Below are 20,225 nucleotides of genomic sequence, written 5' to 3' on the forward strand. Positions count from 1 at the left end.
TCTATAAACACAGTTTATCTATGACGTCTCCATACACCAGTGTGTGTACATATTTAGCGCGCGCTGGTGCGCAGATTGGAGCGGAGCGCGCTCTAACAAACCGGGAAACCTTTTCAAATTGTGAACGTATCGCTCCGCTTATGTTACATTTAAACTTACTCCATGACCGGTGCGGTCAAGGAAAAATAAGCGTTAAAGAATGTGTTGCATCATCGATGAGATGAAGATAAAATACTCTTCACTATTTGATTTAATTTACAATTTTTCTAAGGGATCTATTTTTCCCGGCGGCAGCTTTGGCCGCTTACCTCTTAACTTCCGATGACGTTTGTGGCGCCAGAAATCAAGGGTTTAGTGAGGATCCAATGTGTGTGTGTGTATGTGCGCGCACATGTTTGTGTGTGTGTGTGTGTCAGCTGGCGGTCACTGTGCTATGTGGAAGGTCCAGTAAGCGCCGCACATTATCAGGCTGAGCAGCGGCGGACTATCCGTGGTTTGTGCTGGTATATGATCGGGTTGTGGGCAAGATGGTGATACTACGCAGCAGCAGCGGCGGCGTCGGGGCTGAGCCGGCGACAACTCCGAAGAGGAGGTCGATGGAGTTGGATACAAGCGGCGACTTTCTGTCGCTGATTCCCGCGTCGCACAAAAAGTCCGCCCGGGTGACCCGCTCCTCCCGGGCTCTGGATGGAGGCTTCACCGGCCACGACGACAGCACTGTGAATGTGAGGATACTCAGCCAGACATCTGCTCAGTTAACCAGACCACCATGTGTGAGCTGGATCAGTTATCCACCTAACTTTGCTAAGCTAGCTTTGCTAGCGTGCTAAGCTAGCTAGCTACACTGACAGCTTGTCACTGGCTCTACTGACATGATCAGACCGGGCACCTGTTGTCTGACAGTTTACAGAAAGTCCCATGTCTGTCGGACATTTGTCGATTTATACTTAACGACCATTTAAATCTCTTCAGTTCAAATTATCTTCATGTCAATGTTATGTCCAATGATATGTGTCTTTGCACACAGCAGCACTAAATGTTAACAGACTATGTTTTGTAAGTGTCCCAGATGTCAGGAGTGTTCAGTAAGGTGCTGATGTGTTTGGTCAGAGACTGAAAAGAAATATATACATTCTTTAATTCCCCCCATCATTTCAGTCATTCATTAAACTTAGACAAATTCTTCTTTTACTTCATCACTGGAAATAATATTATATCCACATGTGCATTATGTATCCAATACTTTATAAAACAAGCTGTCCTCAATTTTAAAGACTGGCCTTATTTAGTCAATACATGCTTGATATTGATCTGTTGTAAGTTTTTAGATGTTGCTTGACACAAAGTAAACTCTCTACTTTACATCTGAAGAATTGTTCTGCTTCTGAGAGAGGGGTCAGCAGCAGCAGCACCCATAGGGCGCACAGTGGTTCAGTGACTCACGAGCACTATGATCTTGTCCTGTTTGCCTGTATCTGGTCATGGGACATTCACTGCCACCCAGCAGAGGCAGTCATATGAAAAGTTCATTATTTCTTTATCATAGATAGAGGAACAAATGCATTATTTATGGATCACCCACATATACAAAGTTAATGTTTGACATGTATGTGTTAAATGTCTTTTGGAGGTGATCTCCTTTTATTCTTACCAAAAGAACCAAATAACAAAATCATCCCGTCAACTGTGTGGAGCCCCAATAGTAGTGAAACGACAGAAATAGGTTTGCATACGACACAATAGCTTTAAACTAGCAAGTAAACTTATAAATGTAATAACAGAGAGGCTAAATTATGGAGATTTGTACGGCCATAATTGCACGTACCTCTCCCATGGAGTATAAGAGCAACAAAGGGCAGAGATGAAGCAGGACACACCCTTTATAATGAGGGGTCCCCTAAAATTGGATGTAGGGATACAGAAAGATTCAAACGTTCCACATACTAACTATGGAGGCCTATACGTGTCAGATTATAACTTTTTACACAGATTTTGTATAATTGTAATATTAGATTTTACAACTTTACATGGACTCTGTTACACCTCTTACTGCTGTGTAATTGTTACACACACAGTTTGCTTCAGCTTTCTCTGGTAGTTAGAGGGTCATAGTTGCAACTTATTTGTAAAAGTGTGTCTGATACACCTGCTAATATTTTTTATGCTGCTCCATGATTAACTTTAATTCTTGAAAACAGACACTGCGTACATTTGTCCTGTGATAATCCTGTAATGTGACTGTTCCAGGGACACACTGATATGAGGCAGGATGAGGGAAGTGGTGTCCATCTCTCTCCAAGGACCAGAGGACAGAGAATGAAGCAAGAGGTCTCCTATGCTGACATGGAGCCAAAGACCAGCTCTCCTGTGACTGAAGAAAAGGATAGCACCAGGTAATACAGTGCCTCTCACCTTGACCACCATTTAATTATTAGTGTCACTACATAGCCAACTTCCCTCTTCCTGTGGTTTAGGTTTTACATGTGGAAAAGTGGTTGCACCAAAATGACTCTTGGCCAATGCGGATGTACAGAGCCAAGAATATCAAGCTGTACAAGCTGAACAGCTGTACAGCTGTACTCTCAATTGTATCTTTCATGCCATTATCTTGAGATTACAAATTATTTATTTCATTATCTCAAGAATAATTATGTTATGTTTCTGTAGTTTGTTTTCCCATGATAACTGGTTATTGTATCTTTTTGGAAAAAGTTTTGCTCATTTAATAATACAATAAACTTAATGATTTCATTTGTTCTCTCCATCTTCAGAAAATCTTCCAGGCTTCAGAGAGAAGGAAACGCATCCAGCGGAAAGCAGCAAGCAGGTGCGGTTCTCTACAGTGTTCATCTTCAGAGCATTTGGATTATTAAGAAATTAGTGTCCAACAGTGTACACTATACTAACAGGTTGGTGCTTTTGTTGATCCATAAGATGTTCCAGATGAGGTAGAAGGGTCGTCCACTCCCAAGAGGAGCCGCTTTAACCTACAGAGCAGAGAAGTGGAGGAGGAAGAGGAGGAGGATCGCTCAGTGCGACGTAGCTCCCGAATTACCAGATACAAACTGGATTCCCGCAACCAGTCAGTGCTCTACGATCGGCTCATCACCAAGTGAGTTCAGAAAGAAAAATGTCATCAAATTTGGCAATTTTTCAATGCTGGATTTCACAGCAGCTTTTCCAAAAGAAATGTGAGACAAGTTATATTTTTATGGTTGAATTTGCTTGATTGTTGCGCTTGCAATGGGAGCTAAAGACTTAGTTTCATGATATACTTTGGTACAATTTAATGAGCTTTTTCTATGATTTAACCTCAGCACTGCTGAAGCTGTCCTCCAGAAGATGGACGACATGAAGAAGATGAGACGGAGACTGAAGAGCAGAGATAGAGATACTAAAGATGAGGTAAAAATCTGGAAATATGTTTTCTTTTTTTGTATTTTCATTTTGACAAAGAAAAAAAATGAAAGCAGTGATTTAATAATCATTTCCTCTTTGCAGCTTGGCGTTTACACTCGGGGCCAGATGCGAAGGTCTCTAAGGACGAATGTGGAGAGCAAAGACCCTGAGGAGGAGAACCAAGGTGAGCTGTATTAGGTTTAGTAACCACTTCAGGTGCATAACTGGGGAATAGAAGCATACAGGTCTGAGTCCAGTTGTATGGGTTATCCAGTGGCAATGGCAATTTTATTTATAAAGCACATTTCATTCGAAGAAACTCGATGTGCTTCACATTGAGAGCATACATTAAAACAAAATACATAAATATATATAGAAACAGATAAAGGTGTAATATAATGCATTAAATCATACAACAAATGCATCACAAATCCATGAACCATTTAGACATACAACATAGCACTCAACAGTCACAGTCATTGGATAGAAAACTAGATCCTGCGTGGTTTGTGGGAGGCGTTCATGTTGAAAAAGGTCAGTTCTGTTGTGGAAAGCAGTGAAATTGTCTGCATAGGTCTCTGGTCCTGCAGTAACATTTGAGCCAGATATGGAACTGCCTTAGGCGACTGAACTTGACGTCACCAAAACTAGTGGCCAAGAACGGGCCGGAGATGAACACCTGTTTTCTGGTGTCCAGCAGACTGTTCGCCAGGTATTTGAAGTCATCTCTATTACCAACTAATATTTTGGGCTGTTTTGACTTATTGATAATTTCATCAGCAAACACTCATTTAGTCTGAGAAAAGAAGAGGATGAAAATCCCAGCAATCAATCATATACACAAATGCCAAATAATACTTTCACAATGCAGCTTTATTTCTAGAGATCGATAAACAGAATTGCTTCTTTTAGACGTTTGACCCGACTGTATAAATGTCAGGTCAATGATGCTGAAATAGCTGGACATGCATTACATGGCAGCCATTAGCTCAGGCTTTATATGATTGAGTTGTAGCTGTTCGTGCTCCTGCGAGGTGCATGCATTTCTTTTGGGGAAGGCAGAACTCGGCACAACACCAGCAGTCAGTGCCCACACATCCATGATGAGAGCGAGAAGCTAGCAAGCCGGCTAAAAACAAACACAGCTTGCCTGCTATGCTAATAGAAAATCAAGCTAGTAGTAAATGCTGCTGAGGAGAATACTGTTTTGGGCTCACAGAGAAAGTAGTGTGAAGCGCCAGCGGCACACCGCAGGATCTGGACATATATCTTTGCGTTATCCACCAGCAAAAAACAAAGATGTAGCGTGAAAAAAATGTAAAAGGTGATGTTCTGAAGTCATGCGCATGCGTATAGCAGATAATTTTTGTCTCCACCACTGGCCGACCACAATACTTAACGCCGACCTGAACTGCGGGCCTTAGCCCACATCCAATCCACCGGTGTATGTATATTTATTCTGTGGATGTGAAAATGTTTTTTAAAAAGTACCTTAAATTTTGAGTGTAGATTATTCAGACGGCAGCAGTAGTTTATTATTATTTTTCTAATTCACAGGAGGGGACAAGGAGGATCATGATAAAGAGGGGGAGCAAGATAGAGAAGTTGATGATGAGGAGGAAGAAGATGATGACGAAGATGGCGAGGATGAGGAAGAAGATAACCAGAGGCGCTACGACTTCAGACAGCGAAAGACTGTGGTTCGCTACCAGGCCCCACAGGATGGTACTGCTTCTGCTCAAAACTATTGTTGACTTTATTGGTTGATATTGTTGAAATGTGAACTGAGTTACCTGAAATACATTTCAAGAAAATATTTTAATGTTAAAGGATGGGGTTTACATTTTTTTTGGGCTATTAGCATGTGCTGGTAAAGTTTTCATTTGTTTACACTGCACAATCTCCTTTTTAAAGACAATTTATTGGATTCGGTTTGGCTTCAACATTTGACACAGTTAAATGACATTTGTTACCTTTTTTTGTTAGAACCCAGAGAGCCCAGGAAGCGCAGCTTGTACTACAAAGACCACTCGTCCCCTACCAGATGCAGGTTCAGATTCTCTTCCACGGCCCCCAGGAGCCCCTACAACAGAAGAAGAACCAGCCGGTTAGTATGACAGCTCAGTTCATTGGTTGCACTGGTATGACAAACCTTTATATGCCATATACACTACCGTTCAAAAGTTTGGGGTCACTTAGAAATGTCCTTATTTTTCAAAGAAAAGCACTGTTTTTTTCAATGAAGATAACATTAAATTAATCAGAAATACACTCTATACATTGTTAATGTGGTAAATGACTATTCTAGGTGGAAACGTCTGTTTTTTAATGAAATATCTACATAGGTGTATAGAGGCCCATTTCCAGCAACTATCACTCCAGTGTTCTAATGGTACATTGTGTTTGCTAATCGCCTTAGAAGACTAATGGATGATTAGAAAACCCTTGAAAACCCTTGTGCAATTATGTTAGCACAGCTGAAAACTGTTTTGCTGGTGAGAGAAGCTATAAAACTGGCCTTCCTTTGAGCTAGTTGAGTATCTGGAGCATCACATTTGTGGGTTCGATTATACTCTCAAAATGGCCAGAAAAAGAGAACTTTCATGTGAAACTCGCCAGTCTGTTCTTGTTCTTAGAAATGAAGGCTATTCCATGCGAGAAATTGCGAAGAAACTGAAAATTTCCTACAACGGTGTGTACTACTCCCTTCAGAGAACAGCACAAACGGGCTCTAACCAGAGTAGAAAGAGAAGTGGGAGGCCCTGGTGCACAACTCAGCCAGAAGACAAGTATATTAGAGTCTCTAGTTTGAGAAATAGACGCCTCACAGGTCCTCAACTGGCAGCTTCTTTAAATGGTACCCGCAAAACGCCAGTGTCAACGTCTACAGTGAAGAGGCGACTCCGGGATGCTGGCCTTCTAGGCAGAGTGGCAAAGAAAAAGCCATATCTGAGACTGGCCAATAAAAAGAAATGATTGATATGGGCAAAAGAACACAGACATTGGACAGAGGAAGATTGGAAAAAAGTGTTATGGACAGACGAATCAAAGTTGGAGGTGTTTGGATCACACAGAAGAACATTTGTGAGACGCAGAACAGGTGAAAAGATGCTGGAAGAGTGCCTGACGCCATCTGTCAAGCATGGTGGAGGTAATGTGATGGTCTGGGGCTGCTTTGGTGCTGGTAAAGTGGGAGATTTGTACAAGGTAAAAGGGATTTTAAATAAGGAAGGCTATCACTCCATTTTGCAACGCCATGCCATACCCTGTGGACAGCGCTTGATTGGAGCCAATTTCCTCCTACAACAGGACAATGACCCAAAGCACACCTCCACATTATGCAAGAACTATTTAGGGAAGAAGCAGGCAGCTGGTATGCTGTCTGTAATGGAGTGGCCAGCGCAGTCACCAGATCTCAACCCCATTGAGCTGTTGTGGGAGCAGCTTGACCGTATGGTACGCAAGAAGTGCCCATCAAGCCAATCCAACTTGTGGGAGGTGCTTCAGGAAGCGTGGGGTGAAATTTCTACAGATTACCTCAACAAATTAACAGCTAGAATGCCAAAGGTCTGCAATGCTGTAATTGCTGCAAATGGAGCATTCTTTGACGAAAGCAAAGTTTGAAGAACAAAATTTATATTTCAAATAAAAATCATTATTTCTAACCTTGTCAATGTCTTGACTATATTTTCTATTCATTTTGCAACTCATTTGATAAATAAAAGTGTGAGTTTTCATGGAAAACACGAAATTGTCTGGGTGACCCCAAACTTTTGAACGGTAGTGTATATATTTTTATTTCACAGCCTTAGTTACTTTTAAGATGAACATTTTACATAGTTGATAATGTAACTATGTTTTTATATACAAGAATTTTTTAAAGATTAAGCAGTTGTTTAAAGCCCCCCGTTGACAAAAAGAATAGTTGTCTTCATTTTGAATCACCAGTGGTTTTGAGGTTGTGATGCTGCTCAAAGAGGGGGTAGCGGGTACAGTTTCACCATATACTCATGTTCAGGTTTTTCTTCCTCCACACAGTAGCCAAAAAAACATCACACCCAACATCATTCAGAAATTTCTTTATATTACAAATACTAGTTCACGGCTGAGTCAACTGAGAACAAACGTTTGTAATAACCATGGAACAGATATGTTTTTACTTTCCTCTCTCAGCTTCATCAAAGCCTTTTCTGTAAGATACAGCCTTTGAATAAGTCTCATCTTCACCATGCGAAAGCTATTACATCATATTATTCACTTACTCATTCAGACAGTGGCACAAAAATAAGTTAGGTCAGTAATTCACACCTACAGGGATGGGTCAGTACCTCAAGTATAAAATCCATTCAGAAATTCCTCTGTTTTCCTCCTTTTATTTATGATTCCTCCGAACCTCAGGAGTAGTTCTGAGAGGTAAGACCCTCACTACTTGACTTTGTCAGTGTTTATTCTGTAGTTCTTCTTTGGGATCTTGTCTGTCAATGCACTATGGTCGTGTGTACTTGTGGCACATTTGGGTGGGAATACACTTGAAATACTGAGACAGCGAATCAAATTATCCAAACTATACTTTTTAAGTATTCTTCAAACAAAGAAATATTCACTGAGTTTCTATTTGCCTGCCTTAGCATATGTACAGCCTAAAACATTTTGTGTAATTGATTTGTCACTTGGCCTTTAAAGTGAATTGTGTAATGTTGTATGTTGTTCTGGTGGTGTGTTGGTCAGTGTCATGCATGGAGATTGTTTCATTTGAATTAGATGATTCACCTTTCTGTTATTGCAGATCATAATCAGATACTTCTGCTTTGAATAATCTTTTTCTAAATCCATGTATATCACTATTCTATCCACAGTGTGTTTGTGTATATGAATATTGTCTGATTGGTGACTGGTAATGGTGTTGTTCATTTTAGTTGTTACTCAACAGTTGTTGTTGCAGAGAGTGACATGCAGTACTGCTGCCATTGTTGTATCCCTTTGTTTTTGGCCTTGCAGAAGGAGACATGCCATCCACAGTAGCGACTCTACATCCTCATCTTCAGATGATGAGAAATTCCAGAGACGAAGGAGTAAGAACAGGAGCCGGCCAGTCAACAGGTGAGAGAAGCAGCTGCAGCAGCTATCATATGGCACAAAAACAAGTTTACTAAGTTGAGACCATTTATGTATCATTCAGTTCATAAAGTGTAACGGGGATTAGATAGGACAAGCTCACAAAATTGTCTTTAAAAATGTGTTGTTTTGCATGTTGTCACAGCCCATCATCCTGTCAAGTAATAATAACTTCCCACAGTAATATTTACAGATAATGATGTCAGTGATTTATAAGTTAAGTAATATTGATGTTTCCTTTGTTTTCCATGCAGATGTTTACCAATGAACCTTGTGAAGGAAGACCTGCTGGGAATCCAGAAGGACAGGATGAAGATTGGAGCCAGCCTTGCTGATGTGGACCCCATGTGCATAGACAGGACGGTAAGATGGATGTAAAGATGGAGACAAAGAATTTATGGTCAAAGCAGTCTGATTAAAAAAAAAAAATAACATAACCATACACATTATCAATCCAAACATGAGTTTACCCTTACCCTTTACCCATATTTTTGAAGAGGCACTGTAATTTGAACAAGAAACAGAGATATTTCACCTTTAAAAAGATAGACTGTAAGATTACTCCACTTTTATCAGATGTTTTACCAAAGAGAATTTGAGAAAAATATATTAAAATATCAGTGTTTGTGGCTCAGGTGGGCTTTGGCAGCATTGGGGGCTTGAGTAGACACATCTCGTCACTGAAGGAGATGGTGGTCTTCCCTCTCCTCTACCCAGAAGTCTTTGAGAGGTTCAAGATACAGCCACCCAGGTAAACTGCCTGTTTGAATGTTTGAAAGTGACATGGTTGCTTGTATATACAGTATGTAAAATACAGTGTATACAGTATGTACATGTGCTGTCCTCAGCATGCTGCTGCCTCAGGCTTCAGTTTGGTTTTCATGCCAATGAAATCTTAAGGAAAGACCCATCATTGGTGTTTGTCATGTCTTCCTTTGTGTTTAGGGGCTGTCTATTTTATGGTCCCCCCGGCACAGGGAAAACCCTTGTAGCCAGAGCGCTGGCCAACGAGTGCAGTCAGGGGGAAAGAAAGGTGTCATTCTTCATGAGAAAAGGAGCTGACTGCCTCAGTAAGTGGGTGGGAGAATCTGAGAGACAGCTACGCCTGCTGTTTGACCAGGTAAACCACTCATCCTCAAGGTACAGCATTAAAAACACTTTCAGTGAGGCCGTTTGTTGTTCTGTTGTTAGCAAAAGAGAAAACTATCAACAAAGAATATCAGAAAACATTTACTGTAAAAAAAGTTAACTTTTAAATTAGAATAAGCTTATTTAATGCATGTGCATTGTAAGTATCAGGTCATAAACTAAGTTAATCTTTGACTGATGAATTGTTTCTTAATTCATTGTTTCTAGGCATACCAAATGCGTCCCGCCATCATCTTTTTCGATGAGATTGATGGTTTGGCTCCAGTCAGGTCCAGCCGTCAGGATCAGATCCACAGGTCAGCTGTGCTCCTTACTACATCCTGTCCATGTGTGATGAGTAAAGTTTTTCACAGGCAATTTGAAACTACCAGGAGGCAGCATCAGCAATATAATGCACCTCACTCAGAACTGAAACCAAAGAAGTGATACATACAGATGCATGTCTCTCACACACGTGACTGATCGGTGGCGGAGCAGATAATAATATTTTTTTTTAAAGGAAATCGTTTAGATTGGCTACAACAGTTTGAATTTAGATTGTGGTAGTTCAGTACTTTTTCAGAGATTCTGTGATGCTTTTCTGGAAGATGACAATGCTGCTGTTGTAATGACTGTGTATGTTGGGTACAGTAATGACTATGTCAACATCACAAACATTATCACCTCAGAAGATCAGTTGATAATCTTAGTCTTTTCTCTTTAGCTCCATCGTGTCGACCCTCCTGGCTCTTATGGATGGATTAGATGCTAGAGGAGAGATTGTTGTGATAGGAGCCACAAACAGACTGGACTCCATCGACCCAGCTCTGAGAAGACCAGGACGCTTTGACAGAGAGTTCCTCTTCGGCCTGCCTGACAGAGAGGTGAGAAACTCGAGATGCACTTTAATGATTCAAATTGGTCCACCAGTGCCTACATTGGTATTTTTTCTTACTGTGATCTATTTTCACATGCTTCATATCTCTAAACTCTGCACAGCCTCAGCTAAAATGTTATGCAAGTCAATACACCGTAATAAAGGATATAAGTACTGAATTTGTCCTATAAATTATAAACATCTCACGTTTTTACAACACATTTTGCTAAACATATAAAACATATTGATCGAAAAGATTTCCAAACAGAATCATGGACATTATATTCCATAACACTCCATAGCTTATTTAAACTATGTACATTTTTTAGGTTTTGAGACATGCCCTTCTTTCTCTGCTCCTCTCCCACCCCTTTCTGGTGCCACCACATGAGGTAGAAGACAAAGGCCATGACATTATGTTGTAAAAAGAATGAATGTTCTAACTATGATGGTTTTTATTTTAGATCGATTTGAATATGATCATGTAAACAACAATCTCCTGCGGCCACTTCCGGGACGTCTGTTTTTAGGGGGCTATTACTTGGCAGAGACTAGGCAGTTTTTCTGTATGTGTAGAAACTTTTTTAAATGTAAACATCTTTAGGGTCTTAAGGATCTCGTAATTCTTGTTGTATCTTGTCTTATCTCAGAGCTGTGTGAAATGTACGTAGCAGTAACTCTGAGTGCAAGGGAGTAGACGTTCTTCAGGTTGTACAGTATTAGATCTGGACTGAAAATGTTCATGAAATTGTATTTTCAATGGCAGGCTAGAAAGGACATTCTGAAGATCCACACCAGACAGTGGACCCCTCCGCCCTCTGACACTTTTCTGGAGGAATTGGCTGATAAATGTGTTGGTATGTTTGCATAGCGGCTCCCAAAAGCCCAGAGTTACGCATCTTGCTGCATCAGACAAAGCCCATAACTCAACTTCCTTCAACTCCATCCATGAACCTCTACAGGATAAACTTGCACAAAGTTTTGTACAGATTAAATTCTCTGATAGTTTTAGTGTCCATTATCAACAAGCTGTTTGTCTTTATTGGCAGGTTATTGTGGAGCAGACATCAAGGCAGTGTGTTCAGAGGCTGCCCTTTGTGCGCTGCGGCGTTGCTACCCACAAATCTACTCCTCGTCACAGAAACTTGTTCTTGATGTCAACTCCATTGCCATCACAAACAAAGACTTTATGTCCGCCATGTCTAAGATGGTGCCAGCTGCCCAGAGGTAGTGTATATTATTGCTTAGAATAAAAGTCTTCTGTCAGCCCTGAGGCCTAGTTCCTGCTGATGGATGTTAAGTGAATATGATGCACATTGTTTTGTTTTTTTTTCAATTGTTTTTTTTAGGGCGGTGGTATCACCAGCCAAATCCCTGATTCCTGCCATCCTTCCTCTGCTGAAGGCCCCCCTGCAGAACATTCTCCACATGGTCAGCAGAGTGTTCCCGCATGCTGAGAAGGGCTTAAAGAGGAAGAGAGGACAAGGTACAGTTCTGCATTTTCTTCTCTTACTCTGTTTGGGATTCATTTATTCTGGCTCTCAGCAGTTCTGTACATGGTCCTGCATTATTTAATTTAATTTAACAAAATCATTTCCTGTGTCCATAGGGAATTGCAGGGAATGACTAGATTGACTGTTCATTTGCCAACTTCTATTGCAGCATCGGTCAGCCATTTGGATTAACTGCTGCAGAGTGTGTTTGTGCTTGTGCATTAATTTCCAGATGTGGCCTGTGGTGTGTCTGAGGATGACCTGATGTTCAGTGAGGATGAGGAGGTCTGCTTCACCTCGCACACCCCTCACACTCCACGCAAAACGCCTGCTGTGAAGGGACTCCTCAACCTCAACAGGTAGTGTGAAACTCTGTGATGATAATCCGTTTGTGAAAACTGTAGCATGAAGGTTAGACTTCTTCTTCTTTTTGTTCATTGATCTTAACTTTGTGCTGTAGGGCATCTATTGTCCCAGTAAACCAACTATTTTTGAAGATCATTTATGCAACTAAGACTACGTTCACACAGTGGGCCCAAGTAGCCCAGATCAGATTGTTTAATGACAGTGTTAACAGCACAAATCAAATGGAATTTGATCTTTTCAAATTTAGATTTGGTCCACTTTCATATTTGGTTCAAAATCAGATACAGATCAGATTTTTTTTAAAAATGCAACCTCAATCTGAACAGCCACGTGACCCGAAAGAGAATTCAATGCAACTCTTACGTCACTAGATTGACATTCCTCAAGATTATACGCATGCCAATGGGCGGGTAGGTCTTGTGGAGAGGCACTGACAGATGTAGTTGAAAGTAGCCCTTTACAATTGAAGGACTAGATTTGGATGAAATATGTTTCATTGAAGCCATTCACGTCACAATCCCCCTACTCCTGGCTCCAGCTTCGTATCCATACACACCTTTGTACAGAAGTAGCAGCAGTTACTCCACAAAAATCCATAATTACACTTTCAGTCCATCTCTTTATTATTCTCCAACTCATCTGCTCATTCGCCTGCTTCCACTGCACAAAAACCCAATAATCAAACCGTAAATGCTCACATCTGTGCCCTCTATGTTAATTACCTTTTTCTTCTTGTTAACCTCCGTACACAGCGTGCTGCGTGTTGCATCTTGTTGTTCTCTGCATGCCGGTCATATTAGGAGCATGACCAGTTCACATGGAGTCTGATATAGGCCACATTTAAAAAATAATGTGAACAGCTAAATGAAATATCACGAAAAAATTCCGGATTGAACACTAAAGCTTACAGTGTAGATGTAGTCTGAATGAGCCCTTGAAAAAAGTTTAATGAAAATGAATCTAAACATCCCCACCACTTCACCTATCTGTCGCTGTCCTCCCTGGTTGTGCAGGAGTGTGCTCAGCCAGCCGACATCCTACCGTCCCAGGCTGCTGTTGGAGGGCAGACCAGGCTCAGGTCAGAGCTCCCACCTGGGTCCTGCTGTCCTGCATGCTCTGGAGAAATTCACAGTGTACACCCTGGACATAGCCGTGCTGTTTGGAGCCAGTGCAACAGCACCAGAAGAGACCTGTGCTCAGGTAAATGAGATATTCAAGTAGATAACAAGTAACATAAGAATTCGTGGGATGTCTTTGTGTTGGATCAGTTACATTTATATTGACGTAAAATACATAAAATCATCCCTTTCACTGATGCAGACCAGAGGTCCTGCAGCCTTGTCAAATTCAGTTTGTTCTTTAAAGTGGACCTCACTGGCCAAAATGGCTGCCATAGAGACTGTAGTCCATGGCCCCACCTCCCACGTTACCAAAGCCCTAAGTGATGTGTTGAAATTGCTTATTTTTCTGATAAGCAGTCATAAAACAGCAAAGAAATCCTCACTTTTTATTTTATTTAGGTTTCTGCTTGAAATGACTTAAACCGTTATTAATGATCAAAATGGTTGCTCAAACTAATTTAATGATTGCTTGTTTTGACCTTATCTTAACCCATAGACTGTATAGAAAGATAGATGATGTGATTCCACTACCTCCCAATATCCAGAAATGAAGCCAAAATATCTTTGATACGAGTGCTTCCATCTTGACATCATATGGAGCCAGGGTCTGCGCAGTAGTGATCGTTCTGTGTAGTTTAAAACCAAAGTAATGGAAAAACTAGCACTTGAACATACATTAGTACTTTGACTTTGCAATTTGGTCCATGTCCTATCCACTAACATGAAGGAGGTGGGGTTTATGATCTATACTTCAGCCACCCTTTTTGGGAGCTGTCATGTCGTCCATCTTTATACAGTCTATGGTTGAATGTTATTGGACAATTTCCTATCTTCCTTTCCTCGTCATACTGTTGATTTATCTGTTTAGCCTTCATCATCCTTTTCATACTGATCCACATATTTTGTTCCGGCCACTGTTCTTTCTTTTACATGTTCTGCAGATTTTTGTTGAAGCCAAGAGGACCTCTCCCAGTATCCTGTACATCCCTCATATCGGACAGTGGTGGGAAACAGTGGGTCCTGCCTTAAAAGCCACATTCCTCAGCCTGCTTAGCTCGATACCTGCTTTCTCTCCTATACTGCTGATGGCCACCTGCAACCTGCGATACGACCAACTCAGTATGGAGGTATCGAAAGATGAGCCATACAATGTTGACTAGCTCCAAAAACAACATATCAATGCATCAGAATTTCTTGAATTTAAAAAGGATTTACATACATTCCTCTATAAGAATGTCTTCCTCATGTCTCACTCTTCTTGCCTCAGGTACAGGAGTTGTTTCGGGTGGAGTATGGAGAGGTTTTCCAAGTCCAGGTCCCCACCAGCAGAGAAAGAAGAAACTTCTTTGAGGACCTGATCCTAAACCAGGCTGCCAAGGCCCCTGCCTCAAAAAAGAAGGCTGGTGAGAAATAAAGAAGTTTGATAACAAAGTACAAATCTAAGTTAGCTTTGTGCAGTACACAGTAGACATGGACTTTGGTCCTTTTCTAAACTCAGGGTTCATATGTGTTAAGAACAAACATAAATATCATTCCATCAGGATCAATTAATGGAAAAAATCTGTAATTTTTAAGAATTCACAAAAAAATGTAAACAAAAACAAACCAATAAGATAAATAATTAATAAGTTGTAGTCTGAACAAGACTTAATGTGTGAAGTGACTTTGGTGACGCTGCACTATACAGGAGTGAACCTATTGAATAACTTTACAGTATCTGTTTGTTCATCAGTAATGGAAGTTGCCGTTTTACTGTTTATGAGCACTTCTGTCATGAAACTTGTCGTATTCATTTTAGTGTCCAATTGCTGTCTGTGAACTCGTTACTACGGTGTTAGTATGCGTGAAATGCCACATAATACGTTATGAAATGGTTTTGCTAAAAAAGGCTGGCTGGCTAACGTCAACATTGTTCCTGTGCAATCGGAAAGCTATCAACTCTGATTATTTGGGTGTGACATCATTCGGAGTGCCGAGCTCCAAGATGTAATGGAATGCGACATTAGATTGGAAGGAGGCTTCACTTGTCTTATAACACTGCTTTTATTGCTTGTTATTGTCATGGAAAGTCTGAATCTGTGAATATCTTTTAAATTTAGCTGCAGTCCCAGACTGTGCAAAGTAAGTGGATAAAAAATCCTGGTTCCACCCCCTTAATCAAATCCACTCCAAAAGTTAATAGCTTCTTCCATGGCCCATACCCCACAGTTACAAGTTGTGATAACTTCTGTTTAGTAGTTTTTGCATAATTCTGCATTATAGTAACATAAGATACAGAAAACATAACCTCCTTGGTCTAGAAAGGAAAACCCTATTAGTTGAATTCTACAATAGTAATGTACAGTTGTTTATTTTATTTTTTTTCAGGCATTTTGTGTAATGGTATTACCCATTAAAATTTTTCGTCAGTTTCTGGGAACAAATATAAGTGTGAAAATTCTATAAATGTATCGAATGGACAAGTATATAACCCTTTTCTTTGGAGCAAGAGAGAGGGTCACAGGGCCCAAAAAATTCAGGGCATAGTGTTATGTGTTGATGAAATATTGATTAAAAACCATGACTTTTTTCAGGGTGTATGACGTGTGTGAGATTTAAGATTTTTATATTTTAACCCTCTTCTCTCCTCAGTGCTCCGTGCTTTGGAGGTGCTCCCTGTTGCCCCTCCTCCTCCTCCACGTCAGCTAACGGAAGAGGAGACCCAAAAATTGGAGGAACAAGAGGAAGACACCCTCAGGGAGCTCCGCCTCTTCCTCCGTGATGTCACCAACCGACTGTCCCAGGATAAACGTTTTAAGGCTTTTACAAAGCCTGTTGATTTAGAGGAGGTAGCTATTTTATTCTATTTCGTTTTCTTCCTAATGAACTCTCTAATAATGCCTGATACAGTATGAAGCTCACTTACATAGAAGTTGTGGTTTATGTGTTATGTGTGAGTTCAAAAAGTTTCTATAAAGTGTTTGATTCCTTGATTTTTGGTGGGGGGTTTTTGGGTGGAGCATCTTCAAAAAAATTCATGGCGTATAAGCAGCTCAGTGAGTAACTGATACTTGTTGCTCATAACTATTATTATTATATACACGTCATCTTTTTGTTTCAGGTTCCAGATTACGCCGAGGTGATCAAGGAGCCTATGGACCTTTCAACAGTTCTCTCTAAGATCGATCTCCATCGGTATGGGGCAGTGAAGGAGTTCCTGCAAGATGTGGATCTTATCTGGCAGAATGCACTCGAATACAACCCTGACAGGGACCCCTCAGGTACACACACTATACAATACATGCATATTCTTTATATACCAAACTGATGCAGAGATATGAGGTGCTAAAATTAAAATCAAATGATTACATTATGTAACTGTTCAGTTCTGTTTTGTCAAATCTAGCCTTGGATTATGAAAGAAACATTAAACTCAACCTTTGTGTGTCTGTGCGTGTGTGTGTTTGGCTTCCAGACCGTCAGATCCGCCACAGAGCGTGTGCCCTGAAGGATACTATCCATGCCATCATTAGAGATGAACTGGATGAAGATTTTGAGAAGATTTGTGAGGAAATCAAAGCATCACGCAGCACAAGAGGTCAATTTTGTGTGTGTGTGTGTGTGTGTGTGTGTGTGTGTGTGTGTGTGTGTGTGTGTGTGTGTGTGTGTGTGTGTGTGTGTGTGTGTGTGTGTGTGTGTGTGTGTGTGTGTGTGTGTGTGTGTGTGTGTGTGTGTGTGTGTGTGTGTGTGTGTGAGAGATACGAAAGCAAACATCTCATGATTAGCCTCAGGGATGCCTTTTTTTAACTGTGACATTCTGTGTGAGCCTACTTTTTATAACAATAACCAGCGTAGATAATTTTGGTTACTCTTGGACTGACTTTTTGAAAACCTTATGGAATATTTTACACAACGTTTATGCTTGTAATTTCATGCTGCTTTCATACTTCTTTCAGTATTTTCTCCTTTAAAGAACAATGCAGTAGTTATTTTAAGACTGCACAGTTGCATCCACTTAAATCAGACCTCCAGTTTCATTAGATGGACAGAACCGTTTCAAAGTGGTAGGGGAAAACTACCATCCTTTGTTTTTTGACTTCCACAGGTAGCCCGACTACCACCCGGTTTGCTCCCTCCTTTTACCACGTCCTTCCCAAACAGCCCAAGTCTCCTGCTGAGGACAAGATCACAGACACGACCCCACAAAGAGATCCGGCTGGAGCCACAGCTGCTGTTACCCCCTATACAACTTCCTCTGCTTTCACAACTCCTAAAAACACAGGTAAAAACTACATAGATAACAACACAAAAAATGATTTACACGAAAGAGCTATATAAATAAATCTGTATCGCATTTTGTACCTCCAGCCCAGAGGAAGAAAAGAAGAAAGAGTCGCTGGTCCGCTGGCGTATATGTAAAGAGGAAGTCTTTTTCCTCTCCTCACCTGTCCAGAGATGACATAAAGTTAGGGTCTGATGAGGATGAGGTGGATGGAGATGATGAGGAGGAGGCTGAGAAGGAAGGTAGCCCAGAGCCTATGATGGAACAGGAAAGCCAGGAGAAGGAGGAAAAAGAGGGGAGGAGTGGACCTGCTGAAGATGGGGTTATCCTGTCTGAAAATGAAAATGACCACTACAAGCGGGATGAAAAAGAAGAGGTGGACAAAGCTGTAACAGATGAATTAGAAGAAAATGACAAAGCATTGACAGAGGGAGGGGATGCGAACAGCAAAACCCTTTCAGCAAACACTAAGAATGTCCTTCTCACTGAGACAGAGAGAGGAGATCATCACAAACAGTCCATCACAGCAGAGAGAGGTGAAACTCAAGACCAAAAGCTAAAGGAAACTGAGACTGAGAAATGTCAAACCATACAAAAGGGGGATGAGAGTAATAAGGTAGCGACTGCAGAGGAGATTGCACTGAACAGTCATGCTGAGCCAATGGGGGTGGAAGCAACGGAAACCTCAACCACAGATGCCTCTGCAGCTGTCAGAGGAGAGGAGGACACGAACACAGGTTGGCTATTACCAATGAGTTCTGCTCTTGATTTTTAAGTGCAGAGAAATCGTGAATGACAACCCATTAAATGTTAAGCTAAAGAAAATCACTTGTGCAATGTTTCTAGAGATGACAGTAGTATTGAATTCTTTTCAGCTGTGAGGTTTAAGTGAATATGTGAACCGATAGCCATCTTTAACAGTGTTGTAAATACTTTGTGTCCTTGTGTTTTGTGTCTCAGAGCGGAGCGTGAGGCGAAGGACTCGGTCTGTAAAAAGCTCTGTGCTGCAGCAGCAGATGATCGACGTGGACAAAGCTCTGCAGATCCTGGACCAGGAAGTTCCACTACTTGTGGTGGACAGAGACAAATTAAAGGTGTGGGATACTGCTGGTGTCTGCACATGCTCGCATCATAGTTACCCATCCACCTCTCATATAGAAGCCACCAATAGACTAGTGACTGAAGTCAAGGCCCTTATTTTGCAATCTTTTATATGCTATTGTCTCACATTAGCTGCTTTCAGACATGCACTGTTGATTGGACATTAATTAATTCTAAGTATGAGAACACACATGTCCAAGTCAGTTGTTCCAGACAATTTCTGTCTAGAAAATGTGTGAGCCCTCCTCTAGACATTTGCCTTTCACATTTCATGTCTCAAAAGGGCTTTATCAAGTTTTCCAGCTAAAATGTCTTGTGCATGTCATGACTCTCTCTGTTGCCTGTCTTCCTCCTTTCTTCAGGAGCTGTTGGAGAGAGTAGTGACCAAGACTGACAGCTTTGAGGTTTACAAGCTGGAGAAACTCTACGCTCTGCTCTGCCAGAGCATTTACAGACACAGACGAGACTTCAACAAAACAGCACTAATACAGGTTGGTACTGGACTGCACTGATGAACTGATAAAGATTTGTTTTACTGTAGATACTTAGAGTTGTTGCAGGAGGAAAAGCACAGGTACAAACCAATAATCTGAGGTTTGGCACTCAGGAAGTCAAGCTTGTGAGAACAATAGTTGGGTCCTTGAACAACTCACATGTCATATTTTATTCTTGCAGTGTTGTCTAAGAGAAGGATAACTACATGTAACATAAACATGGAATATTGGCCATTTTATTCAGTTTTAATAAAATGTATTATTTATGACATTAACCTGTTGTTCTTTTCTTGTCTTTTTATTTTATCAGGAGATGGACCAGGAGATAGAAGATTTCCATTAACTTTTCAACAGGAACCGCGTGACCATTTTTATGTGTTATGCTCATCATCCTTATCAAATGTGTAAATATACAAACATTAGCTCTATTTTCATAGAAATCGACTGGCACATATGTTTGTGCTTTAGCCAAAACTTTGTAACCTCGTTTATATTTAATTAAACTGCTTTCCTCTTAATGTTGTTTTGTGTCTTTTGTGGGCTCAGGATTCAGAGTATCTTGTGAATAATCATGTCGTACATGACATTGTGAACTTTGCCATAAACCCTGAAACACTCGTCCCCGACAGTGTGTACAGTACATTTGTATTTGAAAGTGTCCTGTTTACTTTCTATTCCTGTTTTTCAGGGCATGGTGTGGTTTGACTTAAAAAGCAATGATAATTGAAATTGAGCTTGACAAACTGAAAGTCCTAATACAACATGTACTACTGATTTAACAGCTGCTATAATGACTGATTTTATCATTGTGCCCATTCCACCAATTCTAACCCCTTTCAAATTAAGTGTGAATGAAGCGGTGTGATGACT

The 20,225-nt window shown here is 40.7% G+C and overlaps 1 protein-coding gene and 1 non-coding gene across 4 annotated transcripts; both read left to right on the plus strand.

Annotated features, from left to right (window-relative positions):
- Positions 1-347: 347 nt before the first annotated feature.
- On the plus strand, positions 348-19,873 carry LOC117777162 (ATPase family AAA domain-containing protein 2-like). 3 transcript variants are annotated; one of them, XM_034611746.1, is made up of 30 exons: positions 348-725; positions 2,248-2,393; positions 2,772-2,812; positions 2,935-3,112; positions 3,318-3,405; positions 3,502-3,583; positions 4,957-5,124; positions 5,386-5,506; positions 7,798-7,812; positions 8,398-8,499; positions 8,769-8,877; positions 9,150-9,265; positions 9,460-9,634; positions 9,871-9,959; positions 10,367-10,526; positions 11,286-11,376; positions 11,569-11,746; positions 11,869-12,005; positions 12,245-12,371; positions 13,392-13,578; positions 14,441-14,626; positions 14,767-14,902; positions 16,131-16,327; positions 16,600-16,759; positions 16,954-17,076; positions 17,584-17,760; positions 17,847-18,497; positions 18,721-18,854; positions 19,224-19,352; positions 19,666-19,873. In XM_034611746.1, the coding sequence occupies exons 1-30, from the start codon at positions 528-530 to the stop codon at positions 19,696-19,698; spliced, it is 4,434 nt and encodes a 1,477-aa protein (XP_034467637.1). In that variant the 5' UTR covers positions 348-527; the 3' UTR covers positions 19,699-19,873. The 3 variants fall into 3 exon arrangements, with proteins under 3 accessions (XP_034467637.1, XP_034467635.1, XP_034467636.1); XM_034611744.1 differs by having other exon boundaries at positions 349-725; positions 2,772-2,827; XM_034611745.1 differs by lacking the exon at positions 7,798-7,812 and having other exon boundaries at positions 349-725; positions 2,772-2,827.
- LOC117777556 lies at positions 13,710-13,782 on the plus strand. Its single transcript, XR_004616634.1, has one exon. It is a non-coding gene; the product is annotated as a small nucleolar RNA SNORA5 (small nucleolar RNA).
- Positions 19,874-20,225: the final 352 nt, after the last annotated feature.

The sequence above is a fragment of the Hippoglossus hippoglossus genome, chromosome 16 (assembly GCF_009819705.1).
Source record: "Hippoglossus hippoglossus isolate fHipHip1 chromosome 16, fHipHip1.pri, whole genome shotgun sequence".
In the NCBI taxonomy this organism is placed as follows: Eukaryota; Metazoa; Chordata; class Actinopteri; order Pleuronectiformes; family Pleuronectidae; genus Hippoglossus; species Hippoglossus hippoglossus.

Bases quoted from the DNA above. Each gene is read 5' to 3' on its own strand.
- LOC117777162 (XM_034611744.1), top strand. From the start codon at position 528: ATGGTGATACTACGCAGCAGCAGCGGCGGCGTCGGGGCTGAGCCGGCG. The intron at 2,828-2,934 runs GTGCGGTTCTCT...TTGATCCATAAG, and splicing joins CAGCGGAAAGCAGCAAGCAG to ATGTTCCAGATGAGGTAGAA. The intron at 18,855-19,223 runs GTGTGGGATACT...TCCTTTCTTCAG, and splicing joins TGGACAGAGACAAATTAAAG to GAGCTGTTGGAGAGAGTAGT.